General features: G+C 41.8%; 1 protein-coding gene across 1 annotated transcript in view; it reads left to right on the top strand.

Annotated features, from left to right (window-relative positions):
- The window catches only part of LOC137334626 (thyrotropin-releasing hormone-degrading ectoenzyme-like), a 102864-nt gene extending 86751 nt beyond the window's left edge, over positions 1–16113 (top strand). The window contains exons 17-20 of the mRNA XM_067999446.1: positions 8102–8269; positions 8370–8510; positions 8676–8757; positions 13915–16113. Coding sequence (XP_067855547.1) covers positions 8102–8269; positions 8370–8510; positions 8676–8757; positions 13915–14058 — 535 coding nt within the window. The 3' untranslated portion in view covers positions 14059–16113. The remainder of the gene's footprint in view (positions 1–8101; positions 8270–8369; positions 8511–8675; positions 8758–13914) is intronic.
- Positions 16114–24218: the final 8105 nt, after the last annotated feature.

Raw genomic sequence — 24218 nt, forward strand, 5'->3', positions numbered from 1 at the left:
GCCTTGATATAATCCTTAACTGAAAATGATAGTGACACCACAAAGGAAAGAAATAGCCGTTTTTAAAACTTGCTGACTGTTGAACAAATGCTGCAAATTCCTTTGAAAACTTAAAATTGACAAATAGTTGCACTGACACTTTTCTTTCTGAAGTATGGCAGAGAGTTTTGCATCTAAAAAAACTGATGCTTTAACATTGTTTAAAACAGAGAATCATTTTTGTAAAAAGGGATCAGAAGAAGCAAGAATTCTGGCAATAGAAAAATACATTTCGGTTTGATCTGTACCTTAATTTAGACCTTGGCACACCATTTGACATAGACCATTGAAAATGTATATTGTGCAACAGAAAAGAAAGAAAGGCTTGCATTTTATATCGCGCCTTTCACAACCTCAGGACATCCCAAAGCGCTTACAGCCAATGAAGTATTTTTAAACTGTTGTAATGCAGGAAACACGGCAGCCAATTTGCGCACAGCAAGGTCCCACAAACAGCAATAGAGAGAAGCAATAGAAATTGGGTCATTGTGAACATTTTGAAAAGTGTCGATGTTTAATATAAATACTTCCTCCTGGTAATTTTTTTAAACATTGTACGATCGCTGAGGTGTGGCGTGGGGTAATTGCTAAAATCTGGGCACCATTCCCTGCAGATTGTATCAACAGTGTCTACATATTTAAAGAAAACTCAGTTTTGGAAAGGAAAATATTTCAAATAGTGATTTAATACTATTGGGGATGATTGTTCCAATGAGAGATATTATGAGTCTACGCTACCAGGAGGGAGCTTAACCTGCCAGTACTGCAAATCGAAAATTCAGATGTGTGCTGCCCATGAGCTTTCTGCCATTAAAATAAATGGTTAAGAAATTGTGGGCAGTGTGTGCCCGGATTTCAGATCTGTGGTACCAATGGGCGAGATTCTCCATTGGCAGCATGGCTCGTAAAATTAATTAACCTCATAATATATAGGCATGTTTAGAAATCAACATTAGCACATATTGACCTAAGAATCTAAGATTCGTACTGAGTATTTTATTTGCCGCCCATGCTGGGTTTCAGTCTAATTTATTTTCATTCATTAGTCCTCCGGTGGTCTTTGTCAGCTATTTGTTGTCCAATAACATTCCTATCCTTTTCAACAGAGCATCATTCTGGATATAGAAAATCATTCAGAGATAACCCTCTGGGTAGGGCATTTACAGGCAGACCTTTGGCACTGTTCAAAATAGAATTTTTTTTTAAAACAACAAAGAAGCAGCTCGCTGTTGGACTTCAATCTTTTATTTTTATTTCTCTAACTCTGATATTGTGGGGAACGTATCGCTTGTGTATTGCAATCTGATTCACTGCTATCCGTTAGTTCAACAAGTTTATGCAGTTAGTAGCCGTCTCAGATTTAATCTCATCTTTGCTGAATTACTTGATCTCAGCTGGGCAATGGTGGAAACACTGGAGGTGGCCTTGGACTAGGAAGAGGGAAATCAGCCAGGAAATTTGGATTGCTATCTGGCGTCACTTGCTGGAAGTGCACGAGTGAATATTTGATAGACAAGGCTATGTTGGACTGTGGTGTACCCCTGTTATCAAATACCTCCCCTGCCCCCCAACACTCACCTACATGAATAATGGCCTGTTTGAGCAAAGTATTGGACAGCAATGGCTGCACAAAGCAGTCAATGCCTTCAGGAGAGTAAGCGAGCAGGGATTTTTAAAATCTACTATTAAACAAATCCCTTAAAGAATATAAAGGTTAGAAGGCCTTATAAACTGCAGTCTTTAAACCAGACCTAACAACAGTTTTGGATTGATAATAAGATATAACTCCCACTGGGCTTCCTACTACATGGATAACCAGTTGTAAGTTACACAGTGATGATTCTTGTATACTCATTAAAATCTAAGAACAATAATTACTCCGTTTGCAGGTCTGGTTAAGAATTGTGTCAATAAAGGTCTGGTCTAAATTATTCGACTCGGCCAACAATTATTATGTTGGAAAGCTTTAAGAATGAATTAATGATTAAGCAAATATAATTTTTAATAAATATTTAAACATACTATTTCACAGAAATATAGCAAACTATGGTTCTGATGAATTTTTCTCTGTTGTTGGAGGTTAAGATTGAAAGACTGAAATGAAATAATGCAATGCTAACATTGAAAAGGGGACAACTATCCTTTCGAATGATGCAAGGTGGGAAACAACATAGAACGTAGGACAGTATCCTTGGGCTAGAATTCTCACAGGTTTTAATCCTTGCTCAATTTGTTTTAATTGTAATTACTATCGTAATGCTTTGTGTAGTATCTTCAATGTATAAAAAGCTGAATAAACAAATGGATGTAGTGCACGGCCGAGCTGTGAATCAAAGTTGGGAAGGAGGTTTGAACCTAAAGGTTTTCTCTCTTTTGGATTCAATAGGAGGGAATGTAAGAAAAGCACTTTACAAGCTTTCTTCATTATTATAAACCTAAGCTACATTATTATGAAGCTTATGTTAAAGTAAAATACATGCTAGTTTAGCTGTGAATAGAGAAGGGCTGTCTGTCTTTATCAAAACAAGCTTTTTGTGGCCTTGTGTAAGAGAGGGCCTCTTTGAGTAATTAAGCACCTGGCACCATCCTTGCTCATTAGTTCGGAAGGGGAGTCTTTCCTAATTAAGTTACGCTTTGCTGCAAGATGAGGATTAGTGCCATCCTAGAAGCCACTAATTGTTACGAAAGTGATAGCCTCACCGGTGGAAGGCATTAGGAGTCACCCAGAGGTACATCATAATTGGTGTGAAGATAAGGCATCAATAGAGAGTTGATAGTGACTGTGGGAATTAGAAAGGAGTGTTACTATGCCGAATGATCGGAGTATAGGAGTACTGATAGCCTCCAAACAGTAGTGGTAATGTAGGGGATGGGATCAAACAGGAAATTAGAGATGCATGTAACAAGGGTCCTACAGTAATCATGGGTGACTTTAATCTGCATATAGACTGGCCAAACCAAATTTAGCAATAATACTGTGGAAGGTGAATTCCTGGAGTGTGTACGAGATGGTTTTTTAGACCAGTACATTGAGGAGCCAACCAGGGAACAGGCTATCCTAGATTGGGTATTGTGCAATGAGAAGGGGTTAATTAATAATCTTGTGTGGGGTCCTATAGGGAAGAGTGACCATAAACATAGAATTCTTCATTAAGATGGAAAGTGAAGTAGTCCAATCCGAAACTAGAGTCCTAAATCTAAACAAAGGAAACTACGAAGGTAGGAGGAGTGAGTTGGCTATGATAGATTGGGAAGCTTCGTTAAAAGGCATAACGATGCATAGGCAATGGCTTACATTTAAGGAACGCATGCGCGAATTGCAACAATTATACATTCCTTTCTGGCGCAAAAACACAAAAGGAAAAGTGGCCCAACCATAGCTAACAAAAGAAATTAAAGATAGTATTAGATCTAAAGAGGAGTCATATAAAGTTGCCAGAAAAAGTAGCAAGCCTGAGGATTGGGAGCAGTTTAGAATTCAGCAAAAAAGGACCAAGAGATTGATTAAGAAGGGAAAAATAGAGGTTGAGAGTAAACTTGCAAGGAACATAAAAGTGGACTGTAAAAGCTTCTACAAGTATGTAAAAAGAAAAAGATAAGTGAAGACTAATGTAGATCCCTTACAGTCAGAAATGGGAGAATTTATAATGGGGAACAGGGAAATGGCAGAGCAATTAAACAAATACTTTGGTTCTGTCTTCACGGAAGAGGACACCAATAACTTCCTAGAAATGCTAGGTAACCAAGGGACTAATGAGAAGGAGGAATTAAAGGAAATTAGTATTAGTAAAAAAATAGTGCTGGAGAAATTAATGGGATTGAAAGCCGATAAATCCCCAGGACCTGATAATCTGCATCCCAGAGTACTAAAAGAGGTAGCCATGGAAATAGTGGATGCAGTAGTTGTCATCTTCCAAAATTCTATAGATTGTGGAATAGTTCCTGCAGATTGGAGGGTGGCAAACGTAACCCCACTATTTAAAAAAGGAGGGAGAGAGAGAACAGGGCACTACAGACTGGTTAGCCTAACATCAGTAGTAGGGAAAATGCTAGAGTCTATTATAAAGGATGTGATAACAGGACATTTTGAAAATATCAACAGGATTAGACAAAGTCAACATGGATTTATGAAAGGGAAATCGTGTTTGACAAACCTACTGGAGTTTTTTGAGGATATAACTGGTAGAATAGATAAGGGAGAACCAGTGGATGTGGTTTATTTGGATTTTCAGAAGGCCTTTGATAAAGTTCCACATAAGAGGTTAGTGTGCAAAATTAAAGCACATGGGATTGGTGGTAATATACCGGCATGGATTGAAAATTGGTTAACAGACAGGAAACAGAGAGCAGGAATGAATGGTTCTTCTTTGGGGCGGCAGGCAGTGACTTGTGGGGTACCGCAGGGATCAGTGCTTGGGCCCCAGCTATTCACAATATATATTAATGATTTGGACGAGGGAACCAAATGTAATGTTTCCAAGTTTGCTGATGACACAAAACTAGGTGGGATCGTGAGTTGTGAGGAAGATGCAAAGAGGCTTCAAGGCGATTTAGACAAGTTGAGTGAGTGGGCAAATACATGGCAGATGCAGTATAATGTGGATAAATATGAAGTTATCCACTTCGGAAGGAAAAACAAAGGCAGTGTATTATTTAAATGGTGATAGATTGGGGAATGTTGATGTGCAAATGGAGCTGGGTGTCCTTGTACACCAGTTACTGAAAGCAAACATGCAGGCGCAGCAAGCAGTTAGGAAGGCAAATGGTATGTTGGCCTTCATTGCAAGAGGATTTGAGTATAGGAGCAAGGATGTCTTACTGCAGTTATACAGGGCCTTGGTGAGACCACACCTGGAGTATTGTGTGCAGTTTTGGTCTCCTTACCTAAGAAAGGATATACTTGCCATAGAGGGAGTGCAGCGAAGGTTCACCAGACTGGGATGGCAGGACTGTCATATGAGGAGAGATTGGGTCGACTCGGCCTGTATTCACTCGAGTTTAGAAGAATGCGAGGGGATCTCATTGAAACATATAAAATTCTGACAGGGCTAGATAGACTGGATGCAGGGAGGATGTTTCCCGTGGCTGGGGGGTCCAGAACGAGGGGTCACAGTCTCAGGTTACGGGGTAGGAATGAGATGAGGAGAAATTTCTTCACTCAGAGGGTGGTGAACCTGTGGAATTCTCTACCACAGAAGGCTGTGGAGGCCAAGTCACTTTAAGAGTTTAAGAAGGAGCTAGATAGATTTCTAGACACAAAAGGCATCAAGGGGTATGGGGTGAGAGCAGGAATATGGTATTGAGATAGAGGATCAGCCATGATCATATTGAATGGTGGAGCAGGCTCGAAGGGCCGAATGGCCTACTCCTGCTCCTGATTTCTGTTTTTCTATGTTTCCTTTCTATGACAGAGGATGATTGTTGGGAAGCTTATACAGACAGGGTTTATTGACTTTAAAACATATATAAGCGAGGTGCTTTTTGGTAACTAATCAGTTCTTGGCACACGGCTGGACTGTCCATGGATCAGGCCTTCATTGGTGCACTCTGGGGTCTGTGGTTTTGTGAACAATAAGCCAGGTTGTATCAATCTAACCAGCATACTTAATTATAATATTGTATTTTAAACATCTTTGCTACTTGTTATAACTTCTTATACATTGGCACCAACAGCCTCATGGCCTTTATCCAAGGACAAGAACAGTTTAAGTAAAAGGCATATTGGCATATATATTTTTACTTACACCTGTCAAGCACTGACTGTTTTCCAGAACACTTCACTCTTCTGACTCTTTTCCTGAAGATTATAGCCAATTATATTTTTATTGCTGATCATTTTTGAATTTCAGATATCAAAGCAAACTCCCTTGGTTAATTTTGTAATCCTCTGGAAACATCTTAAACTTGTAGCCCTCACCATATTAAATACGGTATAACATAAATGACTCTTAAGGGAGCGATTTAACTCCCTCTGCCCGGCGGAAACCGGACGGTACAGGAGTTAAAATCAGAACGGTAAACTTATCATTGGTTTTCCGCCCCACTGCCATCTTCTCGCTGCTGGATTAATTGGTGACTGAGATGTCCGCCTGAATTAGGCGGGAGCTTCAAGGTTACGTTTAAATCGGGGTCTTAATATGTAAGTAGGACCTCAAAGCCATTTTTACGGCCTACTGGGCGGAGTGACTACCGTAGACACTTAGCTGAGTAGAATGGCCCCCTTCTGTGCTGTATCTCTTCTATGGTTTCTAGAACCTGTCGCCCAAGAAGCGGAGGTGCAAAAATTATTTTTGTGGCTCATGAGGAGCAGGATGGCTACTTCAGGCCTCGCCGCAGCTGTAGACTTACCTTGCTGCCGACCCGGCAGTCTGCAGGCTGCACGGTGTTGCACCAACTCGAATCCAGCAAATTGCATCAGGACACTCATTTTGGGTGGGCAGCTCGCAGGTTCTTTTTAAATGAGGCCTGGCCCTCAATGTTCCCACATACCTCCCTGGGTGGTCAGCCTGCATGTTCTGCCAACTGTCCACCCAAATGATACAATACCCCCTTTAAATGCATTTTTAGTGCTGGTGGAGTACAACATTTTATATTTAGAACATGCCATGTGACATTAATTAATTAGTTCCAACCCTCTGCTCCCCAATAATTGGCTCGATTGATACTTTTAGTACAACAATGTATGTTAAACCTACAACAGAATACACAAACTAGTATTAATACCAGCCTACGTCACTTTAATACCATTTACTGCATGATGATAATTTAACATGAAACGTAACAAGAGTCTGCAAATTGCAAAAGTATTCATAAATATTTTCAGAGCATTTACTTGTCCGATGTGTTAAATAGTTAGCAATTCAGGGCTATTCAGCAGACCATTGCAAATGCAGTATAGCGCAAACTTTTTTTATTCGTTCATGGGATGTGGGCGTCGCTGGCAAGGCCAGCATTTATTGCCCATCCCTAATTGCCCTTGAGATTCATCAGTTATGTAAGTGCGATAGATTGTACCTTCAACTCAGCCAGATGTTGGGACTGTCCCTTTGACTCACCCCAAGGGTGATTGCCGTTCTTGTTGTGCATGTTCAATCATTGCTTTTGTAAAGGATCATTTGGTGTGACTACTGTGCATCAGGGAGTCTTGACTAATCACATGTTGAAAGTCTGAAATTTCCTGCTACTCAGTGTCTGTATGTTTTGTATTTCTCTTCGCTTCAGATGATGTAGTGAGAAGTATCTTATTATTTTAAAGAGATCCTTTCTGAATTAAAACATACTTTGCCACCATTACTTACCATATAACATGTGATTGATTTTCCATCCAGAAAAAGAAAAGGGTCGCTGGCAGACTCTACAGTTGGTGGACATGGAGGCCCAGTATCAGTTCTGGGGTGGGAGGACGTGCAGCTGTTACTCTGCCAATCATGCAGTTAATGCACTGTTATGAAATCTCATATTTTCAGGCAAAAATCAAACTATATAGAAAGTACTGTATATATTTTGGGTAAAGGAAAACAGTACAAAGAGTCTAATTTAGGTCCAAATGAAAGCCTGCTGTTCGGGGAAAAACATCCATATTTTATCCTTCTACCAGTTACTTAATTTATAACACATTTACTGGCATCAGTACACCAGCATAATTAATAATAGCCAGTTTGATTAATGTAACTGAAACGTGGAATGGAGAAAGCTGCTTCAATCAGGAAGTAAATAATTTTTTAAGCTGCAAGAAAATTTTTTTAAATGTTGTGTATTGTACAGAATAACCAGCTGCAAATCATGAGTTCAAGGCAGTTCTATAAATCTTAAGGTTCACTTTTTCTGTGATCATGCTTTTGAAATGTATTATTTCACCAGAACTCTGGGTTAGTATAAATTGTATTTTACTTATGACTATTATGCATGCATTATCAGTACATAAGCAGATTATGCAAGCCTGACAATCTCCTAGCGATGCCCTGGTATCAGTAGCAATTGTTTTAAGCATCAATTAATGCTCAAGATATTATATCAAACATGATACTGTAAAATACTAACACTTTGTACTGATACGTTTCAGAATACCACCAAATGTTAGAGACATTGTCTATTGCACTGGGATTTCACTCATGGATGACAATGTGTGGGAATTTATCTGGAGCAAATACCAATCCTCAACTGCAGTTTCAGAGAAGAAAATACTACTGGAGGCTTTAGCATGCAGCAAAAGTACCTTTTTGCTGAATAGGTTAATCAGCCATTAAACTGTTAAACCGGAAAGTCTTTTATTTCTTTCTCAAAATGAAAATATTTTAAGGACCAATATAACTTATTTCTCTTTTTTTCAGGCTTCTTAACTTGTCACTAAACTCCCAATTGGTTCCTGATCAGAATACCATAGATATTATAATTCATGTGGCTAAATACCCAAATGGACGAGATTTAGCCTGGAATTTTTTCCAGGATAATTGGGCCATTTTTAATTCAAGGTAAACAAGGCAAAATTATTCAATGAAGTCATTCACTGACACAAGCAAATATAATTTAGGCACAAAATGTTTTCTTTGAATATTTTTTTGGAAATGGAGCCAAAATAAAATGCCTGATTTAGGCAGTGAACATATGATATTAATTAAACTTTATAATTTTTACAGATATGGAGAAGCTTTGTTTATGAACTCCAGACTCATCAAAGGTGTGACAGAGTTTCTGAGTACAAAAGCTGAACTTAATGAGGTAAATAGTTCCAACACACATTAATATTTCTCTGGGAGAACTTATTTCAAGTTATCGCTCTTAAGAATACGATATTCAACAAAAGAACAAGCCTTTACTAGTATAGCTAGTATCAGAAGCTCAATTTTCCACTATTCGTATTGATCCCAAACTTTAAAAATAAATTGTCTGCATGCCATTTATTTTAGAGTAATTGATATAATACACCAGAGGGGGGAACCTTTTAAACAAAGAAATTGGGGGTTGAAATTCATTTAGGCCCGTTATTGAGCCTCAAATGGCTGCGGCGCAGCCCAATCAGGAGGCCCGAGGCCTTTCCGAAATTGGACCTCGGTCTTCATTGATGTTATTTGGGTGTGGGCTGCCGGAGCCTGTCGCGCCTCCACGGGCTGCCGGAGCCTGTCGCGTCTCCACAGGTTGCTTGTGTCACCGGCAGCGGCCCGAAGGCGAGTCCTGCCAGAGGGGGTGGGGGTGCGATTGGGATACTGTGGAGTTGGGGGAGCACCCTCCACAGCAACAATTTTTAAATTAAAATTTTTTTTTGCCCACCCCTGAGGAATCCTCAGCACCTGTTCTGCTCATCCCTATCCAATTTCCTTAAAATAGGCATTAGGCCCCTCACTTACATATGTAAAGGGATTAATGCCTGTTTCGGACAGCTGACCGGGACGTCTGGAATATGGCCTGACCCAATATTGGGTCGGACATCTTTCAGGCGTACTTTGGGTGTGGGATATTGGTCCTTTCAATTGGCCCTTCTGTTGCTCGTAAAGTGGGTGCAATGAGGTCCAATTTCTGCCCTGTTGACTTTATCAAACAATTCCTAATTATACAAATTTAACTTTAAGGGTGTCAGGTCTATAGTTAAAGAGAATTGTCAAGACCACATGTCATTATGATAATATAATTACCACCAACAGATTCAAGGTTAAAATTACCTGATATTTTATAAACAAACAAATTAAGGATCCCTGATCAAGGCTTCCTCTCAAGTCTTAGTTTTCTCCAAAGCATCAGTTTGAGGACACAGGAGGGAGCTGAGCGAGGGCACTCGAAGGAGAGAGTGAACTACCTGCATACGCTATTATTATAGGCGCAGATTTTGCTGGAGTGGGGCGTGCTCTGTTAGTTAGACTTGTTTGCGCACATTTAGGTTTTAAAAATTTTTGCCCACAAAGTTGCTGGAAGTACGAACTGATAACAGTGGGCGAGGGCAATGGAGCATCTGGGACCTTGGTGAAGAATGGGACAAACAGGGAATCTTCTTAATCATTGAGATTATAAAGAGAGGAAGGACTGAGAAGGAGAGTGAATTAAAGTGGGTGAATTCAATATCAAATCGGATACAGAAAAAAAAGAGGGGAAAGAAAGACTGGATTAAAAGAGAGAGAAAAAAGAGACAGAAAGGAAAAATAAGAAAAAAAAATGTAAAAGTTTAAATTTCGATATATTAAAATCTCAACAACAATTCATAACCTGAAGGAATGAGACGCCACACTTTTAGTTGTTCACTTTCTGGGCAAGAGTGGTTGATTGGCAGTCATTAATAATTATCATGTCATTAACAACAACAACTTGCATTTATACAGCACCTTTAACCTAGTAAAACGTCCCAAGGCGCTTCACAGGAGTGTTATCGAACAAAATTTGACACTGAGCCACATGAGATATTAGGACAGGTGACCAAAAGCTTGGTCAAAGAGGTAGGTTTTAAAGAGAGTCGTAAAGGAGGAGAGAGAGGTGGAGAGGTTTAGAGAGGGAATTCCAGAGCTTAGGGCCTAGGCAGCTGAAGGCACGGCTGCCAATGGTGGAGCGATTAAAATCGGGGATGCGCAAAAGGCCAGAATTGGAGGAGCACAGAGATCTTGGAGGGTTGTAGGGCTGGAGAATATTAGAGATAGGGAGGGGCAAGGCCATGGAAGGATTTGAAAACCAGGATGGGAATTTTAAAATTGAGGCGTTGCCAGACCAGGAGCCAGTGTAGGTCAGTGAAAACAGGGGTGATGGGCGAACAGGACTTGGTGCAAGTTAGGATATGGGCAGCAGAGTTTTGGATGAGCTCAAGTTTATGGCAGGGCAAGATGGGAGGCCAGCCTGGAGAGCATTGGAATAGTTGAGTCTAGAGTTAATAAAGGCATGGGTGAAGGTTTCATCAGCAGATGTGCTGAGTCAGGAGCGGAGACGAGCGATGTTACCGAGGTGAAAGTAGGTGGTCTTGATGATGGAGCGGATGTGGGGATGGAGGCTCATCTCAGGGTCAGATAGAACACCAAGGTTATGAACAGTCTGGTTCAGCCTCAGACAGCGGCCAGGGAGAGGGATGGAGTTGGTGGCTTGGGAATGAAGTTTATGGCGGGGACCGAAGACGATGGCTTTGGTCTTCCCAATATTTAGTTGGAGGAAATTTCTGTTCATCCAATACTAGATGTCGGACAAGCAGCGTGACAAATCCAAGACCGTGGAGGGGTTGAGAGAGGAACTTATGCTGTTAATTACTAGACTTAACTTTCTGAGGTGAGTTTAATGGACAATTAATGTGCAAATGCAACAACTTCATGAAAATCACAGGGAGGTTAAGGGCGAAATGCCATTTTCGCGAAGCTAACTTGTAGCTATTCACAGTTCACGGGGTATCTCTCCCTCCCCGCAAGTTGCTGGCCGATTTGCACATTAATAACGGCGTGCATCATTCACAGGCTGTTATTTTTTCAGTAAATTCTGACCCATAGTTTTACCAATCATTGGCCAAAGAGTTACATACTTGAACATTCCTTGGGCTTGATTGTCACTACGATAGAAAGAAAAACTTGCATTTATATAGCACTTTTTATGATCTCAGGACATCCCAAAATACTTTACAATCCAATAAAGTACTATTTGAAGTGTAGTCACTATTGTAATGTAGGAAACATGGCAGCCAATTTGTGCACGGCAAGGTCCCACAAACAGCAATGTAATAATGACCAAATAATCTGTTTTAATGATGTTGGTAGAGGGATAAATATTGGCCAGGACACCGGGGGAGAACTCCTCTGCTCTTCTTCGAAATAGTGCAATGGGATCTTTTACATCCACCTGAGAGGGCAGATGAAGCCTCGGTTTAACGTCTCATCTGAAAGACCGCACATCTGACAGTGCAGTACTCCCTCAGTACTGCACTGGAGAGTGTCAGTCTAGATTTTGTGCTTAAGTCCCTGGAGTGGGACTTGAACTCACAATCTTCTAACTTAGAAAGCGAGTATGAGCTACCCACTGAGCCACGGCTGACAATGGGAGATATCACATTAGAGCTCGTATGTTCTGGGCAACTCTTAACACATTCAGGCCCTCTAAAATGTAAAATGGTGCTCCCGATTGGTCAAAAATGCTATATTGATTTTAATGTCTGAGTTAAATAGCAATAATCCCTTATCAACAGCAGAGCAATAAACAACTCCCACACTATGATTATGATTAAATTTCTACTGGTGCCACCTGAGCATTTAATTAAACAGAAGGCAGTTATTGACTCAAGTGCTATTGAGAAATGAAAGTTATCATTGACTTATGTTAAGGATCAATTAAGTTGAATTATACTGTTACAAAGAAGTACTACCACCAAAGAGCTATGAAATGATTGGGGGGAGAAAAAAGCTTACAGGATTTTAAGATTTTTTTCTGTGTAATATTACTCTATAAATTTTACAAGGCACAATAAAAACCATTTTAAGATTTAGTTTGTTTAAGAAGGATTTAAAAAAAAAATCCATCTTGAATTATATAAGATTTTGAAATCCTCTCCTTAAACTGAGAGAACTTTTAAACATGTTGCATAATATATTGGTTTACTTAGCCTGATTCACACAAGAACTAATCACTAAAAACTGTCATCTGATATGTGGTGCAAAAAGTGATCGTTTTAACAAAAAGAAATGATGCACACTGCAAAACAATTGAAGATTAGAAATTCGATGCTGAACATATGTAATTATTTAGTATTTTATTTCCTTCAACTATAATCTATGTTTACAATTTGTTTTTGTTGATCTGTTCCTTCACTATCAATGTGACCACTCAATATACGTGCGATGTAAATTTGATCAGTGGGAGCAGAGGGCCTTTAGAGTGATTCATGTAACTCAGACATTTCAGGCAATTGATCTGTTAGTTGCTTCTTAGTCAATGGAACATGTAATCATTTTAACAACAGTCTAAATAGTTAAAACATTGAATTGGGAAGCAGCTAAACAAGCTGTTTGAAGCTGCCTCGTTATAGCAGCACCCTATTTCATAATTAGTGTTATGACAAAACATTCAGACACTGAGATGCTGCAACCGCAACTCCAGAAACCAAGAGGGTCATCTTCCACTGCCGCCGCCTGCCTGTTTCTCACCAGCAAAACAGGCAGCCGTATGTTTTGGGGAGGAGGAGGCTGCCTATACAGATCATAGTCCAGTCAAATACATATACAAATCAAATGTAAGGAGTCTTACAACACCAGGTTATAGTCCAACAGCTTTATTTAAAATCGAGGGCTTATGTTGGTTGTGGGACACCGTTTGGATAGAGTGTGCTGTGTGCATGCACCGCCCATTTGTACCAGGTGGTCAGCAGCCTAACCATGGCCCTTAAAGGGATCGTTGGAGGCTGCGCAAGAAAAGGCCCAACTTTTTCTGGGTGAATTTTTTGTGCTCCTTCTGGTTCCACAAATACTGCAAACCACTGCTGGCCCATGCTCGAGCCCCCTCCGGGACCGGATGCTCCACCCAGGCCTGAACTGCCACCGACTCAACGTGACTAAGCCCATAACCAACGAGCTGCAGTGGGCCACTCGTTCTGTGCCCACAGCTCGCCACCTGCATTCAAATGAGGCCCGAACCCAAAAATGGTTTGAGGTGCCCGATGCCAGTTTTGGGCAAGCCATGCAGCCACTTTGCGCCCATTTCAGGCAGACATCAAACCCACCTCCCTTCCAGGTTTTACAGTGGTATCATATCTCAGACAGGTACAGTTCAAATTAACTTTGCAAGGTAAAAACAAAATGAAAGGAGGAATTATAGGTACTGTTTATTTGATGAATCTGATCTGTGAAAGACTTCATCACAAGCTGGGCTAGTTTACCACAGCAAGCTTTTTTGCATTTCCAAGCTACTGATAAAATGCTTTCAATTTTACAGCTGAAGGACTTTATAAAGAACCTCGGAGAGGGAACAGAGGCTTTGTTCGCACAAGCCATTGAAATTGTGGAAGCAAATGTTCGATGGCATGGTCTCTTTGAAGAAGAGCTGTTTCAATGGCTCAGGAAATCCCTGAACAGTTAATTTGTAACACTTCTAAATATTTATAGCATGAAATACTTGGAAGCATTTGTATTATTTAAAAATTCTCTACTTTTGTGAGAAAGGGAAAAAGAACTGCATTGCAGATTTTGCACTGGTTATTTTTTGGCAAATTGCAATATTCCTTCTTGTGGGGTGGGGGGGGGAATCTGCTTTAAAAATTAGATATGGCTTCATGGGACAAGGAATGTTTTTACAACTAGTGCATGTCATTAACAGTCAGTGGAGAAAGGTATGAATTGAGATGTATTTTATGCATGATTGTTTTGTCCCTTCAGTATTCCAGCATGCTAGCTTTCAAAATTTTAAATTTTGTGTCTTTGCATTGTTCTTGTACCGAAAAATGGTAATATTATGCAAATGTTTTAAAGCACAATGACTGTTAAGGACAATCAATATTGAAAATTGGACAATGTAATCAATTTTTGCAGCCTACAGAAATACCCAAATGTGCTTAAAACCGTGATAATTGATAGTCAAACCCAGTTTTTTTAAAAACACAATACAATTTGAGAAGCATTCCACGGAATACTGACAGAAATGAAAAGAAAACTTTAATTTCGCCCGTTTCAGCAAGGTTATTAATAATGTGGATTTTCTAAATGAAAACCTAAAGCATATGTATTTTAAACAGAAAAATATGGAATTTTGACTCTAATAAAATTTTGTACAGTAATCTATAGTCTATCGTTGTCTGAGTTTTTAACACAACTTTTTTCACCTCAAGTCACCATTACTTATGTGTGAGCCTTGACAACGAGTATAAACATATTACTGAACTCATCCCAGCTCAGCCCAATCATGTTCCTGTCCAATGTGCACATCTGCAAACTTCCAGACAGAATTACCGGATAGTAACTAGGAGTGGGAATAAAAAAGAAAAAAAAGCTGAAAATGCTGGAAATCTGAAGTACAAACAAAAAGCGCTGGAAATATACAGCGGGTCAGTTAGCATCTATAAAGAGAAAAGACAGGTTAACATTTCGGGTGTGTACCGTTCATTGAAACGAAGCAATGAAACTTCTGGCCAGTTCTCCTTCCCTCCCCAAACCCAGGGATGCTGAAGCCATTTGCAGCACCCTTCACCCTGATTGAAATCAGCTAACTCAGCAAAGACAAACAGGTAGAAACTGGTATATGCTGCGCCTGTTCATCGGGCGTAAAATCTGTGCAACGCTGACAAATTAACAGTGTGACAGTTCGCTCCAAATCCGCACGTGTGTTCAGGCCACTGCTAAATTTGTCGGGCCCAATTTTTAGGCATTCTGCCCCGCACAGAAAGGTAAGTATTTTTTTTAAGCCTCTTTGTGGAGCCAGGAGAAGCAGACGATTCTACACTCATCACAATCGTCTCACTCCCCCACCCCCGCCCCCATTGCCCGTTCCAGCCCTTCTCCCGGGACCAACCTGCAGGCCACTGCTGGCAAGGCAAGTGGCCAGACATTCGGCATCTTCAATGCGCGAGCTGCCTGCGAAGGCGCAACAGGCTCCAACAGCTCGTGCATAAAATGCTAATGAGGCCTAATTCCAAGCCTGCCTTGGGCCTCCCGCTAGCCTGCGCAGTGCTGAGTCTGGACCTGAAAACAGGCATTGGCGAATTTCTACCCCCAACTATTGAACCTAGGACGATCCTGGTCTGTGAAACACATGAATAAATTTGCTGAAGCTTTGGTTATATATTGGAATTGCAAAACTAAAGTGACATTTTGATTGAATTGGTGTGCATGTTAAGCTATGTAATATTGTCAGATTAGATGCGTTTTCTGGCAGCGGAGAGCAGTAGGAAATGAGAAAACCGTGTTTCATTTATAACCATTGACATTGTTCAGCTCCATGCACTGCTTTGAGCGTAGAGAGGTAAAACCATTAAAAACCTGCAAGATAATAAAGCATGGAAAAAATGTGTGGGAGTTCTGAGTTTTGTCAATTCGTTTTGATATTCTGCTTAAAGTTGTTATTTCTTTTGACGGTTAATTCAAAGCTGAAGTAATAATGTTTTAATTATTTTCTCAACACATACGAATTTTCCTGTTTTTTTTCACTGAAATGGTTAATAAATAATAAATTAACTTTCTCAAACTTAAGATTGAATTTAACTTAAGCAGTTATCATATGTAAGTTCTGTTGCCAATTGGTATTTGGTAGTTACTGAATAAGCTATACATACTGCCACATGCTTGAAATCTAGATTGATATTACACAAAGAATGTAATCAAACTGCAGATTAATAAGCTAACTCTTGTTCGCCTGGGAGCAGTGAAACAAAGAACAACTGAACATTTTAATTGCTGCGTTGCTGTGAATTCCCAGCATCGTATCAATCTCCATTTATTATGCCACGGTAGACGTTATGAAGTAAAGGGTTATCTTAATCAGTTATAAATGCACACATACAATTGAATAGCAAATGTCTTGGGAGGAGTACTGATCTCATGTGGCTTCAGAATAGCCTTGAAAGATAAAGACAGAACAACTTGCATCTTGAATTAACTATATGTTGACTTCAATGAAAAGGAAAATCGTGCAGGGTGCATAACAGGCGACCGATCCATTACCACCCGTTCTGCATCCCCACTAAAGTTGAATTTCACCCCCTAAAAGTCAGGATGAGGAATATTCTTAAGCCTGTTTCCATTTAATTAAATCCGAGCATCTCACACATCTAAATTACAAAAAGATATATCACAAGGACAAATTTAGTCATCATGTGAAGTGGAGATAGGGGGGCGGAGGGATAATCAGGGCACACGTAATTCAGTCTCCATTTTTAAGTCATATATTCAGTCGTTATTTTTATATAATACTTTGATTTTATGTTATTGTTTAATGTGAAATAGCAAAACTTACAGCAATTTGGGAAGTAGAGTTGGTTGGATCTTAGGACTTACTCTGCAGTAGAGACTAAGGAGCTGGAGACACAAAATTGAAGCGTAGTTACAGTATGACAAGTTTGCATAGTCAGTGACCATTATAAATGTGGACATAGGAATTTATAATGGAAAAAGTTTGCCACAGAAGCACACGCAGACATCAGATTTTTAATTTATTACTAGTCAATGTTCCGTGGCGTGGCACATGAGTCAAGGCCAAGGGACAGATTTTAACTGAGTTCCGGTGAGTTGATTTCCAGCTTGGCGAGGCAGCAGGAGGCCACGGCGCTTTTAACTGCTCAGCTTACTTACCGCCTGGAATGGGCGAGACGAGGGCACAGAATGGCTGCTGGCAGGTGAAGATCAGATGGCCGAGCCACTCGTCAGCTTCCAGGTAAGTGATGGGGAGGGGGTTTCGGGAGGGTGATGTGAGAGGGAAGCGGGGGAGTTTGGGAGGCCGCAACTTTCCTTGTGAGGTTTGGAGGAACACTCGTGCTGCTCCTGGTTCCACGAAGGAAAGTTGTAGACTTACCGGAAGAGCCTCTTTCTGTCTTCATACCAGCTGCAATCGTACTTCCCGGTGGGAAAGCTGCGGCAACCTCCTCCCTCAGATCCCAGTTATTATTGACGTAATAGGACTCCGATTTCCATAAATATGAGGATTCTGTCTGCTTTAGTTGGGCACCTCATCTGCCTGCAAAACCCTGCAGGTTAACATCGCAAGTGGTCAGAAATGGTCGGGAGCTGAGCGGGTAAGTAACTAGCTCATTTTTAACTGCCCACCTTAAATAATAGCTAATGCTTACAGGTTTACCTGTTTCATTTATGGGCTTGCTTGATTGAGTACCTCTAAGTAAACTTTAAGGCGGTGCAATTCCTGTCCTCGTCAGCGAGCACGAAATGGAATTTCTGTTTTTGTACTTAGCGACTTTGATAAACGTTAAGATCATACGGTAGTTGAACTAATGCGCTTCAACATAATTTTTTTTTAAAGATCTTCCCCTAAGCCTGGCCTCTGTACCCTGTCTGATTTTGGACCTGGTAAAAGGTGACCACCCAGAATTTATCTGAAGTTTGCAGAAGATTTTCTCTATATTAAACGTGTGTCACTTCTGGTGGGTGAAAACACAGGAATTCAGCTGACAACCATATTAATACAAAGCTTGCAAGATGTTTTGACTTCAAGCTCCAAATTAAATGTCAAATTCCCATGCAGACAAATCCATTTTTTGCTTGGCTTCTATCCTTTTTTTGCATTTATTTCTATTGACTGTGCATAAAATGTATGATGCTCATGCAATGTTATTTGGTCCTAAAACATCTCTGTAGTTTAGTTGTGCAAGTATTTTCGTGACTTCTATCAAAAAAAAGACTTGCATTTATATAGTGCCTGTCATGACCTCACGAGATCCCAAATTGCTTTACAGCCAGTGAAGTACTTTTAAAGTGTAGTCACTGTTGTAATGTACGAAACACGGCAGCCAATGTGCACAAATCAAAGTCCCACAAACACCAATGAGATAATGACCAGATAATCTTTTTTAGTAATATTGGTTGAGGGATGAATATTGGCCAGGATACCGGGGAGAACTCCCCTGCTCCTCTTCGAAATAGTGCCAATGGGATCTTTTACGTCCACCTGAGAGGACAGATGGAGCCTTGGTTTGATGTCTCAACTAAAAGATGCCACCTCCAACAGTGCAGCACTCCCTCAGTACTACACGGAAGTCTCAACCTAGATATTGTGTTCAAGTCTCTGGAGTGGGACTTGAACTCTCAACCTTCTGACTGGGGCGAGAGTGCTACCACTGAACCACGGTTGACATCATTTAGCATGGAGCCGGGAACTGAATGGGTGGGTAGATTATCGCATAGGAAACCTGGAAGTCAAGTGAGTGTGCTGGATTCTGCAATCACAACTCAATTGAAGGCAACTGATTTCACTTCCGGGTTTCCTGCGCGATAGCCAGCCAGATTGATAGGCTGGCTGGCTGTCGGGAGAGAAAGCAGCCGGGAATCGGAGAGGAGGGAGGGAGAGACCGTGGGCCATGAAGGACATGGGTGGGGGGGGGGGGGCCAGATGCCGGAGGTGGCCAACAGGGGGGTCTCGACCATGGACACAAATAACTCTCAGCCACATGTTTGCCCGAGAGAACTGAGAGACCAGCTGCAATACCTGAGCTTTTCTCGAGATGTGTCAATCACAGGTTTAAAGGGCCAAATCAACTTCTGCCAGAATCTCGCCTCTGTTTCACTGGTGAGTTTGAGAAGCCATGGGAAACCCGTGCAGGTAAGGTAAAATTTGTTTTGGGTTCAGAATCCATTATAAAAATGACCTACCTTAAGTATTTCAAGTATGTAAATTGCCCCTTTCAACGATCCGCCCGCCAGCATTAATGGGGGATGCGATGTTCGGGTTTCAGTTGCATGCACTCAAACGTGCCTGGGTTGAACCTGGAAGTGGGCACGTTGGAGCCAGGGTTGTGGTTCCGTTGATTAAATCAATAATTTTTCCTACCCACCCGCCCCCAGCCCATCCGTTCTTGGGGGTTAAAATTACCCCCCATTTCTCTGCAGTGACAGACTGATTCAAAATGTTATTTCTTACAAGCCACCTTGATTTATTTTCGGTTGCAGAAGACAATGGCGTCTTCCCCCCATCTCCCCCACCGCCCCCCGTCCCCCGGCCAAGATCTAAGAACATGAGAAAGTGCCATTCGGCCTATCACGCCTCCAAAGGAAAACAAAGCTCCTTCTCCTGCCTCCTCTGGTGGTAACTTTCAATCCTTGTTCTCAGTAAGATAAAACTTGCGCAGAGCCTCGCTCAACAAGAGCACTGATCAGGAGGGCGGAGGTCAGCATGCCTAATTTGCAGCATTGCCAATTTAAAATTAATCGTTACAAAATCGGGAGCGCAGCAAAATGGACATGCTGACCTCCACACCTCTGATCTGTACTCACATCAAGTGAGGCTCCACACCAAGACTGGAGTCTCTCAAAATTTAGCCGTATTTGTCTCTTGCACAAAGACACCAAAGCAATTCAAGGCACCTGATGCAATTTTAAATACACACCGTAAAGGTAATCCCTACTGTTTGGGGAATCAATGTGACCACCAGATTTCAGTCAAATAGATTCTCCGTAAGTGATTTGAAGAGGACTCATTCAAGGTTCTTTGTGCTATTATACTTTTGTCTTCTCTATTTGATGGGGAAAAAATACAAAAATCAATTCCTTTAAAAAATATATATATATTTTTGGAACCACATTGCCATTCAAAGCTGCAACTTTTGGATATGCATGGTAAAATCTATCATTATTGTAAGGAGTGTGAGTACAATAGTCAAACTTGTTCTTAGATCATTTCCCAATACGAATTATAGTGTATATGCTTTAAAAAATGAGGAATTTTGTTCTTGTGAAGAATATTAGCATTGGGAAGTTCCCGTTTTGGATGCAGAGGGCTCGATATTAGGAGGGAGGCGGGGGTGCTCCGCACGCGATCGCAGCCTATTTGAAGGTACTTACCTTGGCTTCCGGGTTTCGCGCTGGAAAGCTGCGCAGCGGGCGGACTGCGCACCCGCATCATAGGCTGTCAGCTGGAATAGCCCTATTTAAAGGGGCAGTCCTCCACTGACTGATGCTGCAGAAAGGAGTCAAAATTACAGCATGGAGCAGCCCAGGGGGAAGGCTGCTCCCAGGTTTAATGATGCCTCACTCCAGGTCCTACTGGAGGAGGAGGAGGACAGAGATCTTCTCCTCGGCGGACAGGAGGAAATGGCCTGCCTCTGCCACCATGAAGGCCTGGCTCGAGGTGGCAGAGGAGGTCACCAGCACCACCAACATATCACACACCTGCATACAGTGCAGGAGGCGCTTCAATGACCTAAGTAGGTCAGCCGAAGTGAGTACACTTACTCATTCCCCTACACTCCGTCTGCCACATCACCGCCCCCACCCCACATCTCCTTCTGCACTGCCAACACTACTCTGTCACATCACTCCTCACACCCACTCAAAGCTCGTCCTCATCTTATCTGCACTTACTCACCTCGCCAGTACTCATCCCACCACTACCACTCAACCCAATCCTCATACAATCTCATGGCTCTGTCTCATACTCACCCTCTCATGCATCTCTTTCACGGTTAGCCTCACCCAAACTGGCACTACCTGTGCTGCAGCCAGAGGGCATGCATCACATATGTGCAGTAGGAAGCATGAAGGGGATGCACAAGGGTGTTTGAGGGTTTGTCATGGTTTTTACTTATATTTAATTTCTGATCAACTCACATTACATATATTGTCACCACTACTGCCACGTCTTTGCAAACCTTGTCTGGTTTGTGCAATAATGCCCTTTCCTGAGGATCACCATGAAGACCCACAACTGATGCCATCCATTGTGTCACTGCAGAGTGGGCGTAGGTATATTTGCAGGGCTCTTTTGTGCAGACGACTGAGAGACGTCGGCGATGTCCCCGGTGGCACCCTGGAAGGATGCGGAGGAGAAGTTGTGTGAGGCAGTGGTGACTTTGACAGCGACAGGTAAGAAGATGGTGCTCGGGCCAGTCGGGAGCAGCTCACATGTCTACGACTACATGTCGAGTGACTCTGAGCCTCCGTGTGAACTGCTGCTCAGAGAGGTCCAGGAAGCTGAGCCCCGGTCTGTGGACTCTGTGGTAAGGATGGTGCCTTCTGCGACGTATCTCTCTCTGCGGTTGCCCTCCCTCCTGCTGTGCAGGTGGATGTGTCACAGCACTGTGTTGTGAAGCTCCACGTGTCAGAGGTGGACGGCAAGGCTGGTGATGCTGTTTGTCCTCCGAGGAGCTCATGACTGCAGCTGTGGCGGCCCCCATCCGGAAGATGTACATTTGAGGGGGTCCGCAAGGTAGGTAAATGTGTCTGCACACCGGGGTTGAGGTTCCAAGTTGGTGAATTTTATTGTTAGGAGGAGGATGGTGGAGGCCAAACTTTGTCCAAAGCGACAGAGTGCCCTCCTGCAATGAGTGAGGGTCCCGCCCCCCCCCCCACCAAACCTGTCAAATGGACCTTTGCAGTTTCCCAGTACGGGAAACACATTCAGTTGAAATGAAAATCACACCCCTCCTAAAATATCCTACAAATCAGGTCTGCTAACGACCTGAACTATCACATTAATTGCCTTAAGTGGGATCCTGCTGGCTTTAATTGCTGGCGGGAGTCCCGCATGCGGGGGCTGCGTGCGCATCTAAGCGTGTCACTGGGGAACGCAGAAGTGGGCGGGTTGGAGCCCCCCCACCACGAACCCGCCGGCTCGGACGTCCAAAAATCGAGCCCAGAGTGTCAGCATACATTTAACACTGTTAAAGGCAGAGTAAAGCATCCTCACACTACGTTCCTCTGCGCTCCCTATTTTTAGGGAGGCATTAACTATTTTAAATAAATGCTGACCCAAAAATAACACAGTAAAATGTAATACAAGTGCATTAAGTGCTCACATTTGCCAACCAGAAAGTATACTCTTCAGCATGAACCCAAGAAGAGTAACCCCCTTACTTTAGTGCGGCATTTTCCATTTCGACAACAGCCATTTTGTGGCCTCTTTGACCGAGGAAGCCAGTTAGAACTATGTTAGGGGCAGTTTTGTGCTGTGGGCCTATGCTTAGTAGGAACTGATTTGAGCCTGTCTGAATTAATGTCACATAGTTTCCTGACAGCCAACAAGCTGAGAAGCCTTTCATGCCATCAGTCTGGGCAGAATTCAGACTGAGGTGCCAGAGATGAACCATTGTACCACCAAATCCCCCCAAGAATTGAAGTACACATATTTTGTGCTGACATACTGTTCTCTTCTGCTGTGGAATGTGGCTTTGATTTTGAGAGCAATGCTATATCTTCATGTACACAGACAAAATCTTGCTGTACAATGTCTACCTAATACAACTGGGACAGTTCCAAATTGAACAGAAAACACCAGAATACCACCTGATTCAGAATGCTACACCAACTGAACTCCATCTGTTTCATGCTGGAACAAGCTTACAAAGATAGACTTTGTTTTATATTTTTAACAAGTCATTCTTGGCAAAGTTGGTCCTGTTCTTGGCATTTTGGCAAAGGGATCAAAAAGTGGGATCAGGTGAAATCGGTAGACATAGTACTAAAACAGAAGAGACAATAAAATGAAGTATTTCAATATTAAAAAGAACCGTCAACTAAAAATAATAATGTAACCGGCTAGAAATCATTGTCTGGAAAAATACATACCTGGACTTTGCTCGGGTGGGTTCTCCCGATCGGCTGCTGTAACTTCGGCACAAGATCGGTGGAAGCCCCCTTTACACAGTTTATCTGGGGTTTGCGTTGATCTTTCGTCGAAGTTACGCCAGCCGTGCGGGAGAATCTCTGAGGAAATTGCCGGTGATAGTCACATATAAGCGCACCATCAACATTTTAAGCAAACAGCGTTTCAACTGGTGCCAAATTGCTAATGTTTAATAAGAAAAAGAAACTTTTTCACTGGGATTGGAGGCTATCAGTATCAATCAATCAGTTTGGTTGGAGGTGGGACTAGAAGCTGTCAGGACCAATCAATCATGTGTTACTTCCTCTCACTGTTAGTTGCACACAAACTTAAAGCAGAAAAGTTATAAGATGAGCTGATAGTTTGTAATTGTTGGAAATGACAAATAAGCTGTCGAAATGCAATTTTTAAAAATATTTTATTTCTCCCAGGAACTTTTGGGGAGATGCCCAGCTGCTGTCCAATGTGAATGTTTGTTTTCTTCAAGGTTGGTTGCATCTTTTTTTGACATAAGGAAGATGTTCCCTGCTGTGTACAGATTAACTAGCTTTATTTGAGCATTCTTGTCACTGCATATTTGTAATTGCCAGGGTTTGGGAACTAAAAAAGGGGAGTGGAGTTGGATTGTTGCTGAGTTTGACTTAATCCAAAAATTACATTGAGATTTCCATATTTGAGACTTTACGACAGTGTACGTAGTATCTGATGTGTGGACCATTGGCCTGTTTGTGGGTGAGTTGTAACGTCTGCTTATGTCTTGTAACTTTGAAAGCTGGTTTCAGTTTGTTTGCGAGCCATGGCGGAGATCTCTTTGTTACGAGGAACATAGGAACAGGAGTAGGCCATTCAGCCCCTCCAACCTGTTCTGTCGTTCAATTACATCATGGCTGACCTGTATCTCAACTCCATCTACCCGCTCCATAACCCTTAATACCCTTGCCTGACAAAAATTTACCAATCTCAGTTTTGAAATTTTCAATTGACCG

Source organism: Heptranchias perlo, chromosome 18 (genome assembly GCF_035084215.1).
Source record: "Heptranchias perlo isolate sHepPer1 chromosome 18, sHepPer1.hap1, whole genome shotgun sequence".
Taxonomy (NCBI): domain Eukaryota; kingdom Metazoa; phylum Chordata; class Chondrichthyes; order Hexanchiformes; family Hexanchidae; genus Heptranchias; species Heptranchias perlo.